At 36.5% G+C, this 22,495-nt stretch overlaps 1 protein-coding gene across 2 annotated transcripts in view; it reads left to right on the top strand.

Moving 5' to 3' along the window:
• The first annotated feature begins 917 nt into the window (after positions 1-917).
• LOC136825506 (uncharacterized) overlaps positions 918-22,495 on the top strand; it is a 34,449-nt gene continuing 12,871 nt past the window's right edge. Inside the window, exons 1-4 of one of the 2 annotated variants that reach the window (XM_067082070.1) lie at positions 918-1,186; positions 19,770-19,872; positions 20,277-20,442; positions 22,090-22,198. In XM_067082070.1, coding sequence (XP_066938171.1) covers positions 19,773-19,872; positions 20,277-20,442; positions 22,090-22,198 — 375 coding nt within the window. In that variant the 5' untranslated portion in view covers positions 918-1,186; positions 19,770-19,772. The remainder of the gene's footprint in view (positions 1,187-19,769; positions 19,873-20,276; positions 20,443-22,089; positions 22,199-22,495) is intronic. The other variant, XM_067082069.1, reaches the window with a different exon arrangement.

Raw genomic sequence — 22,495 nt, 5'->3', positions numbered from 1 at the left:
TTGTGGAAGTAGCAGACATTTCCACCTTATTAAGCTTTTACAAGTTTCATTTTTGGAACGCAGATGCTACTGTTTTCCATTACGAATAAGTTGCCATTTTCCTATAATGTGTTGCATTTCGGCTTTCTTACTAAAAATATATTTTTCTGTCGAATTGAAGGAAGTGCGAATGATTTCAAGCTCAATAATCATTGGCAGTACTTTAAAGTGCGGAAAAGTAAATTGAGTGAAATAGTTAACGTTGTTTTAATGTGCCCATCTTTGCTTTTATTTAGGAAAAATGAAAGCCTGCTTTGTAGCCAAAGTACAGTAATAATTATTCTTACACGACCATACCAAATTTCAGCCTATACCACGAAACTTTTTTCACGGTATGGGTGGACATTATTTGTTCAAGTTATATCAAGGTGGGTTTCCAACGATCATGACAGACAAGTGGACCACAGAAATCTATAGAGTAGAAGAAACTGAAACTTTATGAAGATCTCGAACGAAGTGACCATCACAGACCAGTGCGCTGCTACTGCTGCCGCCATAAATGTTGCCAGATGCCGCTAACAGGTGCAGAGGAGTGCTATGTCTTAAAATTACTGCCATTTAGCTCCCCATCCTCATGAAAAGAACGGGATTCTCATACCCACTGTGATCATGCCATAGAGACAAATTTCGCCCCACCAAAATGTAAAAGCAATGCTTTGAATGAAGGCGCAGGGCAATTAGATAACGTTTTCGCCTAACGGTTTTCCAGCTACGAGAAAAACGAGCGAGCAGTGGCGGCATAGTCTTCAGCAACTCTGAAAGAAGAAAATGCTGGTCCTAGCACGCCGAAAACGTAAACGAAGAGCGGCAACTTCGTTAAATCGCGAGAAGGAGCGCTTGAGAAAACGCTTCTTGTAATTCTTGAGTCTCTTGACTGTGTCAGTATCGGCGGGGAGCTTCGGCGGTGGTGACGCGAGGCCGCTACTCCACAACACTGGGCGAACCAGAAGAAAGACGACTACTCGTTAAGATCGAGTGTGTGTATGTGTGCGTGCACGCGTCCTTGTGTGCGTGTGTTGAGAGTGCGTGCGCCGGGAAGAGGTCACCAAACTCAAAATTGCATTTCCACAGTTCCAAGGCTAAGCTGAAAAGATTTTGGACATTCTTCAGGACATTTTAATTAGTGGACGGGATTTCATAACACTAGGTGAGTTGAGATGTAAAGCAATTTTGTGAACTAAGAGAAAAGTAGCTTTATCTGTCTATGCATTTATTTTGCGTTGCACCTGGACACACACATGTGTAATAGGCATAGAAAATTCCGAGCTGTTCAAAATTTTAGAAAATGAGATTGCTACAGTCGACTAAGCCAAAATTTGTGCAGTGCACATAGGTTTCTATGATGAATGTACAGTAGAGTAACTACAATGACAGCGTGCACCAAACACCCATAGCTTAACGGACTTTTGATAAAGGAACGGGGAAAAAACCAGCACTACGCGAAAATGGACAACGCTAGGTTACATGGCAGTGTGACAGGGGCAACTTTTCACCCACGAGCGAACCGCTACTCCTCGATATGGGTGAAGGGACGATTATAAATTATTTCCTATGTGTGTGTACAGTATAGCCTAAACCTGCTTGTAGGTTCATGTACTTGTTCATTATTTTCGAATATATGTTGTACTTGTGGTTTTCTTCTTTCCACATGTTGGTAGTTAATTAATGGGATTACTGCTTAACGGGTTAATACCTTGTTAGGCCAAGGTCGCTAGACCTTGATCAGGCTTATTCTTTATGAGTATGCATTAATAATAATAATGATAATACTAATAATATGATCAAGGTATATTACATGGAAATAGAAAATCAGTCTGCGTGAGGTGAAGAAAAAAGTTTAAGTTTGCAAATAATTTTATAGTTGTTGCGGTTACAGGCTTATGAATTGATTACTCTTGTTAGGTCTACGTAGGGAAATTTACACTTAACCAAGAAAACTGTGCTTAAAGGACGAATCACTTAGTTTTAAGAAACCATCCTGCGGAAAATAGGGTTAGACATGAGCTTCATTTAAAGGTTTTCCAGCCATCGGAAAATGTTTACATTTTTCCAGTGGTGAAGCATAAGGAAAAATTGAAGTTTAATGTAGCTTTACAACACAAACCTGAATTTTGATTTTCAATTTAAAATCGACGATTCGTCCTTTCAAATGGGAGGAAGTATTAACAGAATTTTGCCTCAATTTTTTTTTTCCTGCGTTAAACCGGTTAGCATTTATCTGCTGAGAGAGTGAGAGAGAGAGAGATTAGATAAAGTAACGTTAATGGTGAGAAACTATTTGGGAGACTAGAGAATCAGCCACATCGTCTCACGTTGGCTACCAACAATTTCAGGTTGAGATTACGGTATACACATGATATTTTAAAATTTATGAATTATGTGTCATATTTCTGTTTATTTCTGTTATTGTTCAGTGATGATTTCAGGCAGTTTATTGTTTTTCTATTTAAAAAATGAGAGAGAGAGAGAGAGAGAGAGAGAGAGAGAGAGAGAGAGAGAGAGAGAATGGCTAGGAGTACCCCTTCGGCAATCATAGCCAGCTCAGGACCACCGAAAAAAGAACATTGTCACCGTAATGGTGGCTTCTTGATCGTACATTAACCCTTCAACAAAGAATTTGTTTTTCATTTGTTTATTTACCGATGTAAAGTTGACAGGATAGAAGTAATTCTTGAGACTATGTTATTATTATTATTATTATTATTATTATTATTATTATTATTATTATTATTATTATTATTATTATTATTTGGGAACCAATGAAAACTAGTGTTGAAACTGACACATGCAACTTTATATATTTATGTCTACACACACACACACACACACACACACACACACACACACATATATATATATATATATATATATATATATATATATATATATATATATATATATATATATGTGTGTGTGTGTGTGTGTGTTGTGTGTGTGTATACACAGATATATATATATATATATATATATATATATATATATATATATATATATATATATATATATATATAATGGTTTATTTATCGAATCTTTTCTTGTTGAATGTATATTTTACAATATTTTCATCAATCATCCTGGGGTGAGTTAGGATACCCCTTTTCAGCTATTTGATTACACAATAACAAGAATAAAAATTGTATTAGATAAAAATGGACTGCTCTTGAAGGCAATGATCATAAAATAACTCGTTGTAAAGATAGCGGCGATCCAACTGACTCCTTGCCTGACAAGGCTGACGAATTCTTGAGGGTCGTAAATAAAATTGAAGTTTTTGAGGCGACTCTGTGACGCGAGTGGGGCCAGACGGATGTTGATTCTCGGAGCGGTCCTCATTTCAAGATGTGGCAAATGTTGGTGAGGGAGATTTTCAACACGCTACAAATCGTTCAACACCGGTAGGGTGAGGATTGCCTCGTGGAGGGCCTCTCGTTGTTAACTATGATATTTTGCTATATATTTTGACGGAGTATGGCTGACTCACATCAAACGACTAACTACCTGGTACATAATTCACTGCTTACATCAGCATAGGCATAGTTGATTTATAAGGTACACGCCCATGGCGTTCTTTCCATCACCAGGCCCTGGGGAGCGAACTTAGTTTCCTAGAATGATACCAATGAGCAACAGAGAGAGAGAGAGAGAGAGAGAGAGAGAATTGGGGGAGGGGGAAGAGAAATCCCAAATATGATTGGCTGGTTTGGAGAAAACCCAAAGCGTTGCACTTCAGCGAATATGAGAGATAAATAAACGAGCAATTTGGTTACCGGTAATTAAATTACAATTGCCCCCGTAGGGGGTGTAGTACCGTCAGTACACCTCACGCGCGGTGCGCTGTAGGCATTTCTTAAGATTATCTGCAGCGTCCCTTCGGCCCCTAGCTGCAACCCCTTTCATTCCTTTTACTGTACCTCCATTCATAGTCTTTCTTCCATCTTACTTTGCACCCTCTCCTAAAATTGTTTCATAGTGCAACTGCGAGGTTTTCATCCTGTTACACTTTTGTAACCTTTTACAGTACTCTCAATTTCCGTTTCAGCGTTAAATGACCTCATAAGTCTCAGCGCTTAGCCTTCGGCCTGAAATGTATTTTCTATTCTAAATTACAATTACCGTGAGGGTACGACAGGGTAATGTCCTCTGTGTCTCTCTTTTAAACACATTTGAGAAATAATGCTTATTAGTAGATTTTTCGAGCAGTTTTCGCTTCTAAATAACATTGCCTTAAAAGAAAATTTCATTAGTTCCGAATTTTTTATTATTTTTTTCTGCTTCCATCACTTGCAAAGACCATATTTGATTGAGTGTAATTTGCCCGCCCGGTCTCTTCATCATATCAAAAGATAATCTCAGTCTAACGGATGTAGCTTACCCCTGAAAAAAAAAAAGAATACTGAGGATTTTTTTTATTCTAAATAGACTATTAGGAATATGCAATTTTTAAAAGATTGAATCTCAAATTGATCTCAAAGGAAGTTTCCATAAACAGCATGAGCGTAAATTTCTTTTATTAAACGATGCCATAAAAATCTTTCCTATTACAGAATAGGATTTTCCTTTACTCGAGCTTTTAGGTATTCTCCGTCACATAAACACTTCTCCCAACATGTATTGTCACTTAAGGTTTACTAAAATATGAAACGGATGTAACGGCTTTAAATAAAAAAAATGGTGCAGGAAATGGTGTCATAGGTCAAGTAGCTTCCAGTTTGGGGTCAAACGAGATTTTTTTTCTTTGTAATGTAAAGATCGGTGGGACGGGCAACCTATTACACCAAAGCCCAGACGAGATAGAAGAAACAATAACATCAAACCTTTTTTTCTTTTAGGATGGGATGTTCCCGTGACGCCAGCTAAAACTTTCATTGAATCAGCAATCGATGGTGCATCTTTCAAATGAACAAAGGGCCCGTTGATTTTTGGACTGTCTTTTACGCCTTGGCACCCATTCTTGTTTGTCACTTGTCTTTCCACACGGTATATTTGGGTACATTTTCAGGTCAGTCTCTCTTATATGCGTGGGAAAATTTGATTGCAAGTCAATGGCGTTAATTTGTCTTATTTCATGTATATGTGTGCACATCATGAATATTAATAATAATGATAATAAATGGTTGACTTGGTTCACATTGTCACTTGCGGTAAAACTGAACTGCCAGATGGGAGGTACAGAATTATTATCCTTATAACCGTCATCACTATTATTATGTATTCATACTGAACAAGCCTGAGAAACCATCAGATAGACAGCTAGGCCACCATCCACACGAGAGTAATCAAGTCCATCGAAGCCACAGTGACGTCAGTTAGTCGTAATAATAAAATTGCACCTTCGACGCCAGTCCACATTCCTACAGGGCGTCCAGTTTTGAGGAGATTCGGGTGAACGTGACATCACTATGAGATCTGGAATGATGCGCGACGATGGCATCCTATTTACAACGGCGTTTCTTCATATATAGCGGATTTAGGTCTTACGGGAACAAAGGACTGACGATTCTAGTTTCTCAAAAGAGTGACGTCACTTCATGCTTGTGTGGATTTAGGTTTATGAAGAACGGTGATAAGTTGAATACCCCACTTTGCAATAAAAAAAAAATCTTTCATGAAATCACAGACTAAAGGTCTGATACGAACAGTAATGCCCCGTAATGAATTCCAAGAGTCATCAGATTGGCAGTAGCCGATGTAATTTATTTTTATGCTACTGTTTATGGGCGCAACAAACAGGTTCTTTATCAGCTGAGTAAATGAGACATACTTGTATGGGTGCGCTGGAAGGAGGTCGAGCAAGTTATTTCCTTGCGTCAGAAAGCTTCTTTTATGGTTGTAACTAAAGTGACGACTTGCAATTTAATGTGTCATGTTGAATATATATATATATATATATATATATATATATATATATATATATATATATATATATATATATATATATATATATATATATATATATATATATATATATATATTTATTTTTTATATAGTCCTATAAAGTATTAGATTTTTATATATAAAGTAATATTATACTAGTCCTAAATGTTGCCGTCTTTGCCGTACAGTAATATTCATGGAAACCATGGTGCCGTCTGCAGTAAGTTCATTCTCTCTCTCTCTCTCTCTCTCTCTCTCTCTCTCTCTCTCTCTCTCTCTCTCTCTCTTTCCAGAATCAGTTACAACCTCTTTAGTGCAATCTGTGTCAGGTTCCTCTACTGTCTTTCTCTTGCGGGACGAGGAAGGGGCGGCATTTTTGCCTGCTGACCTAAGAATTGAATTTATGTATCTGCTTATTAGGCGACTAGTGTGGATCACAGTTGTGATGGAGAGAAAGCAGTTAAAGAAAAGGTTGATTAACATACGTGAACGATTAGTAATTTGGGAAAATATACGCTGTAATATGATTTTTAAAAAAGACCTCGAAGAGGTGATTCTCACTCAGCCAGTGGGAAACCATTCATCAGATACTTCTCTCCTCGTCTGTTGTTCATTTTGTTTCGTCTCACGCAAAACTAGCTCATCAGACACACAAAAATATTCGTTCAAAATGAATGCGTTCGGTGATTAGTGATTATATTCTGTATTAGAACACTGACTTCATGGCATATTTCCTCTGGTTTTCCAGAGAAACGTTTACAAAATTCAAAATCTTTTACCTGAAAACTAACCATCAACATTGTCTGTTACGATGACTGTTGGCACCTTGTCGTATATGAAAGGAAAAAATCCTGTCACCACGTACATTTGTCTTTTGTAGTGTGCGAGAAATCTTGAAACAAATATCTAGGGAAATCGCCCCATGACACAAAGCAAAGAATGGCTCGGTTAAAGCTTCCTGGTTGATAACGCGATCAGAATCCAGAAGTCACTTCCATCGTAGCGAAAACTTGATAATTTTTTCTGTACGATTCGATGCAAGCAAAATCATATACCACCGTCCCGTACAGAGACTATTAGCATTCCGAATTCACAAAAGTCAGTGCATTGTTCCGTAGCTTTTGCAGGTGAATGATTTCGTACAAATCAATACAGACAATCAGTCATAGTGAAAGCTTCGTAATTTTTCCGTTGAACAATCCTCTTCTTACCGCCTTTATCCTTGGTAGGGGATGATTTTTCAGATGAATGATGTTGCAGCAAAATAGTAATAAGTTCCAGACGGAAATATTAACATACTCCCCAACCACCCCAACAAACCACGAGTGATTATTTTCCAGTAGCATTTCCAAGCTAATGATCCTACCAAAAATCAGACACCTTCCCGATGGAGGCAGAACAGAGCAATATTCCTCCGTCAGACGCTCAGAAAGTTCCTGTGGTTAAAATCAGCGACGACCACAACTTTCCTCAAGGATGAGAATTTGCTTCCTCCGTCTGCAGCTGTTCCTCGTCCAAGCCACTCCACGCCTGGTACAAGGAGTAGCGAGGCGCTGCGCCGGTTGTCCCGCGGTGGGAAAAACCCCCCTCCGGAACTCGTTATTACCGTAAGGGGATACGTTTCTCCCTGGAAGATTTGTATGTCATTTGAATGGGTCTGGAGAAAAAGAAAGTATTCCGTTGCGATTCGTGTTAAGGGAAATTTGGCGAGGCTGGCTGAGTGCTCTGCAGTCTCTCTCTCTCTCTCTCTCTCTCTCTCTCTCTGTATGTATATATATGCAGTATATATGTATATATATATATATATATATATATATATATATATATATATATATATATATATATATATATATATATGTATATATATATATATAGTATATAAATATAATATAATATAATATATATATATATATATATATATATATATATATATATATATATATATATATATATATATATATATATATAATTGTAATATCCACAATGCCCTCTCAACTTCTCGAATTCACACTTTTTAGATACGCTAGTTACTACAAAGCCCCGGTTCAAATGCAAAGAATATGAAGAAATTCTGGCGTCCGTAGCGAGGTTCGAATCCACATCCGGCGTATCAAAACGAGGTCGCCTAACCGACCTGAGTAGCAGAATTTCTTCATATTGTTTGTACTTGTATCTGAGGCTTTTTAGTGACAAGCGTATACAAAAAGGCGAAGAATTCAGGAAGTTAATTTAAGAGAGCATTGTGGCTCTTACAATTACATAATGTATCTGTTAAAAAAGTGACAAGTAGATCTCTCTCTCTCTCTCTCTCTCTCTACTAGAGCTAGGCCATTGTTGTACTCCATATGAATTCTATTGTATACGTTAATTTCCATATAGATGTAATTACTAATACTGTCACCATGTACTTAAATGTCTGACGCCAATGCGCAATAAATTGATTAAAACAAAATCTCTCTCTCTCTCTCTCTCTCTCTCTCTCTCTCTCTCTCTCTCTCTCTCTCTCTATATATATATATATATATATATATATATATATATATATATATATATATATATATATATATATATATATTTATATTATATTTATTTATTTATTTATTTATTTATGGGATCTCATAGATCAGGAGTTATTCTAAATTACTTTTTCTTCGGCTCGATTTTCTATCGATAAGGCAGCCGATCGAGGCTACGGTCTACCCCAACGCCAAATCAAAGTCCTTCAAAAGAAGGCATCGTGCTTACCACGTATAAAAAATGGGAAAAAGTACGTTAAACGTAGAAGAAGTAAAGCAAATGAATTTGGGTCTCTGTTGACTGAAACAGCGAAGTTGGATATCCTGTAATTTTTCAAATCCAGTAAGCCCTATCGAAGGTTGAGAAGGCCTTCCTTTTGAGAACATCTTTCCACTATATTTGCAGAACACTGGAATGGTAACGTTAGCCTTTGGAGTCACCCTTTTAAATGCAGCGGAAAGTAAATTAGGTATTTGCTTTTCTAAGAACAGGTATATGGTTGTTGGATAAATAAATCGCGGCTAATTCTTGAGAATATGTAGAAGTTCCCGTTGGGGGGTAGTGCTGTCAGTGCACCTGATGCGGTGCACTGTAGACATTACTTAAGGTTCTTTTCAGCGTCCCTTCGGACCCTAATTGCAACCCCTTTCATTACTTTTACTGTACTTCCGTTCATATTCTCTTCCTTCCATCTTACTTTCTACCTTCTCCTAACAACTGATTCACAGCGTAACTGCGAGGTTTCCCTCTTGTTACATCTTCCAAACCTTTTTGCTGACAATTTCCGTTTTGGCTCTGAATGACCTCATAGGTCCCAGCGCTTGGCCTTTGGCCTAAATTCTATTCTATTCTATTCAATATGTAGAAGTATCCTCCTTGAATCAATCTAGATCCATTGACCGGGAAATCAAGTCCATGCATCTCATTTAAATAAAAGCAGGCCACGCCGCTCAGATCTGTTAATCTGTCAACTCGCCTGTGAAATACCTATTACTAATATGACTGAATTTAACTGAATTTGATGTGCATAAGTTACGAGTTTTTAATGTTGAGATTTTAACCTTGACGAGTTTTCCCAACATTTACCGGAAGCGCTGTAGATTTTCAGTTTATATTATCAATTTAACAGACTAATAATATCCCAATTCAAAAGGAAACCAGATGTACATTGTAATCAGTCTTATTTTGACTACGAATCATTTTTTTATTTGCCTTTTGTATTTACGTTTTTGGAACCTTATTAGGCCTATTATTCAGTATTCTTTGGTATTTCTCGCAGAAGAATCTCTCTCTCTCTCTCTCTCTCTCTCTCTCACCAGCGCTGAGTTACGTTATTATTTCTGAACCCTAGCCCTATTAAGAAGCCCACGCAAACGTGCATGTGCAAACATACAGACGCCATAACTGAAGTACAGTACTTTAAATCGCTTTTTATGGAGAGGTTTCAAACAATGTTTGTGCTAAATTCTATATCATTACTTTTTATATTATTATTATTATTATTATTATTATTATTATTATTATTATTATTATTATTATTATTATTATTATTATTATTATTGTTGTTGTTGTTGTTGTTGTTTTGAAATAGCGCTAAATACTTATTATTATTATTATTATTATTATTATTATTATTATTATTATTATTATTATTATTATTATTATTATTATTATTATTATTGTGACTTCATAAAATTATGAATAATGCGATGAGTTAAAATCCTCAGTCTTTTTTCTGTCATATTATATAGATTTCTTATATTCTGACAAAACGGAAAATTGCGATCTTCACTCCTCATTACTATTATTTTACTCTTATTAAATGGAGCACTAGTAGCTGCGTGGGCAAACGTCACGAAAACTGACGGAATCGTGAGAAGAGCTTCTCAAGGAAGTCGCACGTTTCCGGAAGTGCAACTCGAACATCACTCTGTACCTGACGTTTTTTGAAGAGGAAAAAGAAGAGGACGTCGGTTTAGAGAAGAGCCGTTGTACCACTACCACTACTACTAGTGATAATACTTTAAACTCATCTTCACCATATGACTGTTATCTGAAGAATGATACTGTACATACAATACAGTATACTAGATTATGACATTATGGCTGTTATCTGAAGAATAATACTGTATGTACAATATACTAGATTATGACCATATGACTTAAAGAGTATAATAAGATGTAGGCTAGTGTAAAATCGGCCTAACTGCCGGATTCTGTTGGCGTTCGTACTTCATTAGAGCCCATTACCGCTTGGAGCACACCGCTTGGGATTAATGCATGTTTATGATTTTTCGGCCTTGAGTCCGGCGTGAGTGTACAATCTTTCAAGGCAGTAGTTACATCGGTCTAACAATGTGGCTAGATAGGTTATGTTGGCTTAATGTTATGCTACGAATTTAACATTCATTAGCTGGAAAGTAACGTCGGATAAGGTGTCTTAGTTCTTTTGTTTAAACCGAATTCATATCATCTGAAAATAATTGAGATTTCATCTTCGGAATGTTTAATGTTTGACGCTTCTTTGCCGAAACTAACGTTTGATCTTAAGTTTATTCTCTTTTAAGTAATGAAATTATTTCCTGGTTCATTTAAGTCGGAGAAGTCTTCGAAGTCTGCTCCTTTGCTTGTTAAGCAACATGACTTACACAATTCTAGCACCATGATAATCGAAAGCTCTGAGGTCTACCTCATGCTTCTTCAACCGTTCCATCCCGTAGGGGGATAGTGTCGTCAGTGCACCTCATGCGGTGCACTGTAGGGATTCTTGAGTTTCTTTTGCAGCGTGCCTTCGACCCCTAGCTGTAACCCCTTTCGTTCACTTTTCATTACTGTACTTCCTTTCATATTCTCTTTCTTCCATCTTACTTTCCACTCTCTTCTAACAGTTGATTCATAGTGCAACTACGAGGTTTTCCTCCTCTTAAACCTTTCAAACCTTTTACTGTCAATTTCCGTTTCAGCGTTGAATGACCTCATAGGTCGCAGTGCTTGGCCTTTGGTCTAAATTCTATATTTAGTTCAATTCAGCCGTTCCAGGTCAAGTCACTTACAGCCTGCCCCAGTAGCAAGAGCCCGTGTTGGTATAAATCCCTGTTCAATCTGAACAACAACAACAACTGTCGACTCCTTGTAGGAAGTCCTGCTGTGCTTGGAAAGCATCATGTTATAGTATGAAGATGGTTAAAATCATTATAATCATTATCATCATGTTCTTTAACGACTCGTCAGTTCCAGTTTAAGAGCTTTTACGTCTACTCCAATAACTATATTTACTGCACGGGTATCTCCCAATCTTTTTGCAGCAAGGACACCATCGAGTACTTCGAAAATAATGAACGTTCAACATGCCGTCCTTTCAAGTTTATTTTGCCTGATTTATTGGATTATGTGAGTTTTATTCTTGCCCAAGGTTCCAATAAAGGACATTTGCCTTTTACTTAATAATAATAATAATAATAATAATAATAATAATAATAATAATAATCTAAGAAAATTTAAAAGGTAATTCATTGGAACATTAGGAATATGTGAAAATAAAATGTTTTGTTAAAGGCAAAGTTATCTACATTTTAGCTAGGTATGGTTTTATGTGTGTAAAGTCTTTATTAAAACCATGTATTTGTTTTAAACCTAGCTTTACACAAAATACTAAAATCAGAAACACTCAAATTCAATAATACAATAGCCACAACAATGTTCTCTTGTAGAGAAGGCTTAGGGGGAGGGGGCCGGCGGCCTACGAGTGGTAAGAAGGTGTTTGCACAAACTCGGTGCTTAAAAGCTTTGATAGGCAACAGTTCTGACTGAATTTCCACATATTTCGAACGCACGGATTTGTTCTGAACCAATGGGCACGGCTCTCAGGTGAACGATTCCTGAAACTTAATTAAACTGCCGCGTCGAAAATTATATATAAAAAAATGTAGGTTGTTAACATATTTGAATTTTGTTGGATCTCATCCATGTTGTTTTTACTTCCAGTATATTGATTATTTTGTTTGATATGTGAGGACATCTTAAATATATTACATGACAATTCGTTTATCTTTACTTTTCTGCAAAAATAACCTCTCCGTGTAACCATTAGTGTTGAAGAATTTCTTTTAAAAAGTCATGTCCTTAAAGGAAATAAGATAATAAGGGTACCGATATTATTTAGCCTCTTCCTGGAAACACTTCCGCCTCAAAAATTGAAGGAAGTGGGTTGTCAGATTCCTTGTTAAGATGGGCAGTTTCCGTTATTCACAAATCCAAAACCGGAACGTCCCCATGTTTGCTTCTTCCATAATTTAATATTACACGTAAAATGAATTCATACAGTTAAACATTCCTATTGCATCATTTTTTGTTCGAAAATAAATATTATAAGGTAAGTTACAAATTCATACAGGACTATAATTGTCTAACCATTGAATCTCATAAAAATGTATGAAAGTATTTGCTAAAGTAGTCATGGGCCGTCCATCTTGTTTCTAATACTTTATTTTAGAAATAAAAAATGAGACATTGACAATAAGATTTTATAATGATTATGCATCATTGGAAGAAGAAGAAGAAGAAGAAAAAAAAAGCCAAGACACCCAATTCTGACTTCCTCAACTGGCTAAACCGCGTCACTTTTCGCACCACTCGAACTTTGGACGAAAGTGTGTTATAAGGTGAGAGAGAACAAAGAAAAGGGCCTCTTCTTTTGTTTGGGGTTTTCGCTTCTTGTGTGTTTTGGAATGAAACATAAATTTTGTTGTGGTTTTGTTGACTTGATGGTAGTATGTTCAACAGTAATGTTAATGAATGAGTTGCGTGCATTTCATGTTGAGTTATCTTTCTGTATATGTATATGTATATATATATATATATATATATATATATATATATATATATATATATATATATATATATATATATATATGTACACATACGTATATATACATATATATTTATATATTTATTTATTTATATAAATTTGTGACTCACATCAGGATCGAACCCAGGTCCCTCAGTTGAAAGACCCCGGCTTCGATCCCGATAACAGTCAAATTTATTTCTGTTCTGAGCATGATTGTATATTGATTACATCCTTAATTAATTATATATATATATATATATATATATATATATATATATATATATACACACATATGTATATATATATATATATATCTATATATATATATATATATATATATATATATATATATATATATATTTATTTCAGTATCAGCCGTTTCTTGTAATGGGTTGGTTGCAGAGAGTAAACAGCGCAACGGTTACCACCGTATTCATACTTTTAACTGCTGATTGGTGGATGAACCCAAATAGCTATGCCATACACTTGCATAGAAGTCTCATCATCAGAGCGTCAAACCCCGCTACATACATCGCGCCATTCACCTCAATCTTACATGCATTCGCACGCTTCTTGGTAATTAAGGCCCTTCCTGGCCTGTACTTCTCTTATACCACACATCCAGCCCTTTCTAGTCTTCCTCTCCTTCCCCATAACACTCTTGAATTGTACAATTTACACCAACTGTCACCATCCAATTTTGCCACGTAACAGAATCATCCTAAAAACACTATGGTAGACCTTTACACACGCCCATCTTTTCCGCTTCTATCTGCCTCCGCGTTTTTCACCCTTTCAAGTTCTTGTATACAAGCGTGCGTTCATGTATCCATATAAGCACACACACACACACACACACACACACACACACATATATATATATATATATATATTATGTCACGAAGTGATCGAGTACCTGGTTATTACACAGATAATAAGACCAAAAAGTTACCTCACTTCAGCCAGACACTTGAAACCTCATAACAAAAATATTAAGACTGAATATACTCTAAAGGTACAGTGATCCCATAAAACTTGCTTATCACTTGGAAAAAATCAATCTAACTTTATCAAGTTATGGATGAGGTAACAACTAATAAGCTATAAACAGATTAGGAGAAAATGGGCATCACTTCAACAAACACTATAACAGTTTCCTTGGTTCTAATGAAGAGTCAGAGGAATTTATTTCTGGTGATAGAAATTCATTTCTCGCCTTAATGTTGTTCGGATTCCACAATAAGCTGTAGGTCCCGTTGCTAAGTAATCAATTAGTTCTTAGCCATGTAAAATAAGCCTAATCCCTCATGCCAGCCCTAGGAGAGCTGTTAATCAGCTCAGTGGTCTGGTAAAACTAAAGTACTCTTGACTTTTTTCCTTGGTTCTATTCCACTTTGATAAAGGAGAACTAGACAGATATATCACTTACCTTGTACACATTTATGAATTTCTCTAATCACTGGTGGTCAAAATGAAACACTGTGTTTTTAAAACTTTAAACAGACAAATTTATTTCTAAGTTCAAAAGTAATAGCAGAGTTCATAATCTCAAAAAGATTTACTAATTACTTGACAACAGTGTAAGATTTAAGTATTTCTTATTCAAGATTAATTCACAAAACTTTAATTTATCAAGAAAGCAATTTGGTTAAGTAAAATTCAAACCATTAACTTTCACTCAAGTTTTAAACATACCTGATTAATTAAACCCAACACAAGTGTTCACTAAAATATTACTGACTGCAATCCATATAAGTATTCTCTGGAATCTACCAACAGCAATTTCACTAAGACAAAAATATGTTTAAAGATTATATCAGTCTTTCAAAAGATTACCTTCACTTTTATAAAAAAAAAAAAAGGCTAAACTCACGTCTTTCTAAAACTTCCTCAAAGACAACACTACCAAGTCACAATTATTTGCACTTAGTAAGATACAGTTCGCAGCAAGACATTAGAATTCACTAAAAGAGATATTATCCACCTCTTATCAAAATAATAATTCTTTATCACAATAACATTACAAAACATATCAAGTAAGAAGCTTACCTTCTTCAACGGAAAATAGTAAAACACATTTTCACAATGCTTGCACGATATAAATAGCTTAGATCACTCTTACAAAATGTATACACTTTGTGGGTGAATTTATCAAAACTTATACATATAGAAGAGCAACCAGTATAACACCCTTATACATGAATGATAATTGAGAGAGAGAGAGAGAGAACCTTATGCCAGCAACCCCTTTGCCTACATTTTCTTTATCTTTATTTCTCCTGTCACTTCTTATAGATTTAACATATTCATGGAGACATCCCCCATTCGTCTTAGTCCCTTATATACACCTAGCCTGCTCGTCTTCCATCAAAATGTTCAAACATATGCGTCATTCCCCGTCTCAAAAGTTGTTGTTACTTTTAACCAATTATATTCCAAATTATACATCCTCTGCACCCTTCACATCTTATTTTTATGTTCTATCTTAGGCATTTTTGGAGGCCAGCTTGCAGGTTATCTTCCATTATCTTCAAACTTATCACACTACCCTCCCTGTGTAAAGCTACACTGCTCTTCCCCTGTCAGTCTTGTCGTCTGTCATACTGAATCAGTCAAAACCCTATCGTACATAATGATAGGCATGCTAATTAGTCTTGTATCCCTGAATTCCTACAATCATCTTTACCACCTTGTCAAGATATTTATTGGTAAGAAAGACCTGAGTATGAAAAATTGTATTTTGGTGGTACTGATTCCCCGAGATATCTATGGGGAAAAAAAAAACTAGATCTAAACATGTGGCTGGTTCAGTTGAAACGCATGCCCAGTGAATGTTAACAGTCACCCAGTTAAAAAAAAAAGTCTTGTAATATTGTTACCAAATGCCACATAAAACGACGAAAAAATATATTAGGGAATAACTCGACTAAGATGTGTAGCTGGTTCAGAATATACGACTGCCAGAACTATTTTGACCAATCTTTTATCTTCCACTCCGTTTTTTAAAAATAAGACCTTCACTGACGTTATTAACAGAACAGGCATAAAAATATGAAGAGGCTTGAGCGAAATTATTGTTGTTAGAAGAAGAAGCAGTCTGTGAATGGAAAGAAAAAAGAAAGAATTCGCCGTGCTGGATACGGGTTCTAGCCGGTTGATAATCGTGCAGTTTTGTACGCCTCCGGGATGGTCATCAGTGTATTCACGGTGAACAGTATTGTGGATCAGTCTTCTCTCTCTCTCTCTCTCTCTCTCTCTCTCTCTCTCTCTCTCTCTCTCTCAATAGCAGCGTTTTTACTCAAGTCAGTATAGTATTATGAAAACTTGCAGTATTATACATTTATCAACATGTTTTTAGGATATTCTCTCTATTTTTCCAGTAACCCTTGAAGCTAAAACGTAACATAATCCAAAATCTCTCTCTCTCTCTCTCTCTCTCTCTCTCTCTCTCTCTCTCTCTCTCTCTCTCTCTCTCAGTGTCTTGGATAACATCGTCATGTAGTCATCTGTCTGTCTGTTTCCCTCTCCAAGTCGCCAAGTGGTCTAGGGTAGATTTCGAAGCATCTCTGAAAGACAGAGGCATCAATCCAGGAAGAATCTAACGGTAAAGGGAATGAGTTTCCCATCATTGTGACAGCTTAGCACCCTTGCAGAATAGGATTGCTACGCTCTGTGAAGCGAGTAGCACGCACAAATTCGTTGTAATTAAGCCACCTTCTGTAAGCCAGCACAGATCCAAGCCGTAAATGAAGCCAATAAGAAGGAAGCGAAAAAAGGGGCTTTATGTAAATTGCGTCAATTCGTCCTGGACAGAAACGCAAGGCGACAGTGGCCTTTGAAATGATCTTTATTGGGAAGAAAAAACCACCTCTTCGAGGAATCTCGTCCAAGACATTAGGATCCCCCAGAGGCTGTTGACATTCTGAGAGGAGAACAACATTCCATCGACGCCAGAACGAAGGATAGTTTTTTTTTTTTTTTTTTACTGGGTTGCTTTCCATAATGGAGTCACTGGACTTGTGGCATTCTGCTTTACAAGCTATGGTTGTAGCTTGGCTAATGATAAATTAATATTTCAGCATTCCATTGGATTATTGCACAACCCAATTTGTAAATACAATTAAGGTCTTTCAATTTCAGCTCTTCTTTCCAAAGTTCCTACTTTTTTTCTTTTACTGAAACTACGTAAAACAGATCATATCCATCTTTTCGGTACAAAGATTAGAGAAGCTGACAATCACAAACACTTTTAGAAATATAAATTTTGGGAATATGTCAATACTGAACAAACAAGGAGAAGAGACGCATGAGCGGGCCTCAAGGCATCTGCGAAAACGGCCATTGTTGTTAGTAAGTGTGTCAGCCTTTCTTTGGTTGTTCGAAAATATTTAACGGAAAAATGAAGGGTTTATTTGTAATAAAGGTGGTTTTTATTTCCATATTATTTTTATCATATTAAAATATTTTACGAAAACGGAAATGATTAACAGAAAAATTAGATTCCGGAAGGGTTCAAATGCCCTAAAGATGGGTTTTATTTGACGATTGCTATAGTTCATAATGTCCATACATCTTTATGGAACGGGCGTAAAGACCATTAATTTGCAAAGGAAACATCTGTAGAACGGACTGAAGAGTGAAGTGGAAGAAAGTATAATTTCTTCATCACAGGGGACCATAATGAACGCATTTTTGAGGAGTGATATTATATCAGACAAAAAAAAAATATGGAGATATTGCCTATTACAAGAGAAAATCTTACTTTTATTCCGTCCTCCTCCCTTCCTTACTTCCTTAACTCTTTTCCCTCTTTTCTCCTTAACTTCCTTTCGTTCTCTTCCTCTCCACCATCTGATCGTCTTCCTCCTCCTCTTCCTTCTCCCTCCCAGAAGGCCCTACTCCTCCCTCCTTCGCTCGTGAACCTCCTCGTCCCTTCCCTCTCGTGATACTCCATTTCCTCAGTTCTTCTCCTTCCCTCCCATCCAACAACGCCCTCCACCACCTCACTCGACCCACATCTCTCCAGAGAAACTGAGAGAAAGAGAGAGATGGCCGCCGACCAGTCCAGAGTCCTGACGGCGGCTGAGCATCACATCTTCCAAAGGAAAACAACGTCTTGGTCGGGATCTCGAGCTAACAGTTCACGCGGAGTTCGAGTGTTAGCTTTTAACCAGGTGCTTGAAAGTTTGAACAAGTTTGAATCCCAGTAGAACATTTTTAAGTCATTTGTAAGTCACAGGCCCATTCATAAACGCATTTTAAAATTTTTTATATACGTTAACAGTCTATTTATGTCTCAAGAAGTCATTTATATGTCTGTGAATTCCTGTGCAAATGCAAGTAAAGACTACTTACGTATCAAAGGAACGATTATATATCAATACACCCTGTAGAAGTGAAAACCCAATTAAAAGTCAGGAGAGCATATTTTTATTAGAAAGTTCCAATATATATATATATATATATATATATATATATATATATATATATATATATATATATATATATATACATACATATACATAAATATATTAAAGTCCATTTATAAATCAAAATAATGAATGGCAAAACGTCGTCCGCACACATCAGAACCTATTTATAGGTTAAACATTTTTTCGTGTCAAAAGTCCGCCTGTAATTCAATAGCCCACTTATAAGTAAAAATTGTATTTATCAATCAGAAGCCTCCTGTTCACATGTCAAAATACAATCCGGCCACTGGAGCTCATATGTGTGTCAAGGTTTATTTAGTTTTCAAAAGCCTTCTTGAATGTCAAGAGACATTTCGTTTGCCGAAACCTTTTTTGTATGTCAAGTATCTCCTGGCATGTTACAAGCATTCATAGATCTGAAGCATCTGTTTATTAAATAGTCAATGAGTGAATAAATATTGCTCTCACGCATGCGTTATGCAAATAGTTATGAATATTTATTTATATCTCTGGAGCCACCCCGTTTTAGAGGAAAATGGTCCTTGTTCTTATAAGGCTTGGGGATGTGACGACCCAGCCGCCCACTTTCGGAAAGTGCAATTGGCCAAAGTGGGCTCCGGGACTGATTGTTGCAGCGCTCGGCTCATGTTTGCTAAGTACAGTCTTATATTGGTTCAGTAACCTGATCCCTGATGACTTGCCGAGAAACCGAAAGGCAGTACCTTTCTGGTACCTAAACGACAGAAAACTTTGCACCTTTTCCCTTTAGGAGAGGTGGCTTCAAAGGATGTTGACCTTCCTGTTCTTACCTAGTCTTTTTGGATGAAGTTGCTAACCCCATGGCCTTTCCCACCTTGCCTGTGAACCAACACCCTCGACTGACCATCAGATACACAGTTCACGGCATAAATCAACAGAGGAAATAACATATCTTTCTCAAAATGGGTCAAGTGGTTTTTCCTAACATGCAGTTATGGTCTCATTGTGTGGGATAGATGGATATAGAGATAAACTTACAGGCGGATAATTTTATTGACGTGACTTCGCCTTTTTGACAGGCAATGGCTGGCCAGAAACTCTTGATTGGTGGATGCTTTCTGCTAGTACTACTAATGCTCTTCGGCTGCTCACCTGCGGTTTCTAAGCCGATAGTAGATCCAGGTCAGTGTGAACGGTTTGATTTTGTTTGTAATACAATTTGACTGCAGGTACGAGCAAAGATATGGGTAAGCGTGTATTTTTCTTTATTTATAAATTTCCTAAAGTTCACGCATGAGCGTTACATTGCAATTCTTTATTAATGTTTTGATTATTGTTATATTTGGCATCTGTATTCTAACATACCTATCACTGATGCTGTAGAATCTTTTACTACCATATATTATAATCCTGGATACGTTATTTATGATTACTGCCAATACTATTCCTAAAGATGGAAATACAAATTCCGATGATAACAAGAATATTGTTATCAATTTTATCATTATAACCACTGAAGTTGCAATGGCGAGGTCGTGGCTAAGTCTCCCATTCCTTTGAAACTCATTCGTGACTTGCAATTTCAGGTTTGTTCGTCATCCAGGGTGTTTCCAGTTGCATCAACGGCACTGGATATTGCATGCTCGGCAACAACTGCTCCGTCGACGTGGACTTCCTGCCCGACCTCGGAGGAGGACATTGCAAAGGGCTTCGCGATGCCTTCACCCCCAAGATCGACTTCATCTGCTGCAGGTGGGGTTTTGAATACTAAGGATGCAATATTGGATTTTATTAACTCGTGCCGTTTCCATGCCTTAATAAAAGCGGAGGGTTGGTCTTGTAAAATAGCAAGAATTACCGAAACGTTTTCTTCTCAGCTGATTGGATGAGCCGAGAAATCCTCACACCAGGTCTTTTATGCCCTTTAACGCCTTACACACTTACGGGGTACCGAGAGGAAAGGACTTGTACTAGCATAAAGCCAATGTTATCTGAAATAACCAAAACATGCTGCAATCAATTGCAGTTGTTAAATGCAACTGTAGGTATTGTAAAAACAACAAATTAGGAACCGTTGTGTACTACCCTGTTCCGAAATGTAACTTTGTAAGGCGATGCCGTGCTAGATAGTTTTCAGGCATCTTTCAGAATTTTACTGTATTTTAATATGTTGGTGCAACGTTGCAGTTAAACTCCAAGCAACAAATATATTTTTAATATATTAGTACATAATAGAATTCAAACGTCCAAACAACCAATATTCTTCCGCTTTTACAGAATGTGTCAAACTTCCAAGTAGCAAATGTTCCTCTTCAGGTGTTGGTGAAAAATTAAGTTCAAAGGTAAAAGCAGCTAATATTCTTTTATGTGGGTGCAAAATGGATGAAGTCAAACTACCATGCAACCAATGTGACTTTGATATGTTGGTGCAAAGAAGAAGTCAAACGTCGAAGCAGCCAAAATTCTTTTCGTGTGTTGATGCAACATTACAGTTAACTGTTCAAGCAATTCATAATCTTTTAGCATCTGGTGCAAAATGAAAGACAGACGTCTAAGCAGCCAGTATTCTTTAGATATGTTAGTACAAAATTGAAGTCAAACGTTCATTTAGCCAATATTCCTTTAATTTGTAGGTATAAAAGAGAAGTCGAGCGTCATTTAAAAAGCCATAATCGGCAGTTGAATGAAAACAGTAACTCTTTGTAAGATTCATCTGACGAGCATACAAGTATGGCATTTCTACATTTTCTATCCTCCTTTATTACTTTTACATGTATAATTCTTTATTATTAGCTATTTTGCTTTGGGCGGGCATGCCTTCCTCTGTCTCTTCATTGTAAAAGAATTCGCACTAACATATTCTTTGGAAGCTTGAATTCTAAGTCAATGGCCCCTGTGGGCTTGTTCCACTCGAATAGGTTTCATCTCCTGAATAAATATTTACTCGATATTTGCCATAAAATGAACTCTAAATGGTGGTCGAAATACCTAAATTAATAATTTTTAAGCCAAATAGGGACTACGCTTTCCTACGAGTGCAACGAAAATTGAGATATTTGGTATCAGTTCTTTTCATGTTAACATAACCACCAGTTTAACTGCTGTAACTGGAATTATTAGTGAGTTTATATAGACAAAGTGTATTCTAAGAATATGAAGTAAAACGTATTTTCTTGTGCCATTTTGTTTGCCACATCGATAGAGAGTTCTATTTAAAGGATTATTGTTTCATATAATTTCTTTTTCTTTGTCATAAAAACTATCCAATACTCCGTACAGAGAACAATGGTTCACTGATAGATAATGAAAGTATTTATTGCATAGACTTATATCAATATGTAAATATACATGCATACGTGAAATTAAATGTCTTAATACTTATTCATTTTTTCTGAATAGATACAACCCACTAGGCAAAGCTACTAGCAAGCCACCGACCACCACCATCAACTCCTACACCATCACTGACGTATTCTCCCTTATCGATGCCGAAGTTGCAAATCAGCAGGTAAATTATTATTATTATTATTATTATTATTATTATTATTATTATTATTATTATTATTATTATTGTTGTTGTTGTTGTTGTTGTCGAGGATAACATAAGAGCTTTTTCTTCTGTGTAAGTCTTGGTACATTGTTCAAAGTAAACTTAAAATCCTTAAGCGTCAGGAGGACGGACTGCTGGCCTCATCTTCTGAGGGAGTAAAACTAGGTCAAAATCTCCATAAGGACAGATAATTATTCATATCAGGTTCTCGCTTGATCTCCTGACTATTTGACCAACCTGGTTTGTTGAAGTTGT

The sequence above is a fragment of the Macrobrachium rosenbergii genome, chromosome 37, assembly GCF_040412425.1.
Source record: "Macrobrachium rosenbergii isolate ZJJX-2024 chromosome 37, ASM4041242v1, whole genome shotgun sequence".
In the NCBI taxonomy this organism is placed as follows: domain Eukaryota; kingdom Metazoa; phylum Arthropoda; class Malacostraca; order Decapoda; family Palaemonidae; genus Macrobrachium; species Macrobrachium rosenbergii.
Note: the sequence above shows the minus strand (reverse complement) of the source record. Positions and strands in the feature narration are given on the sequence as shown.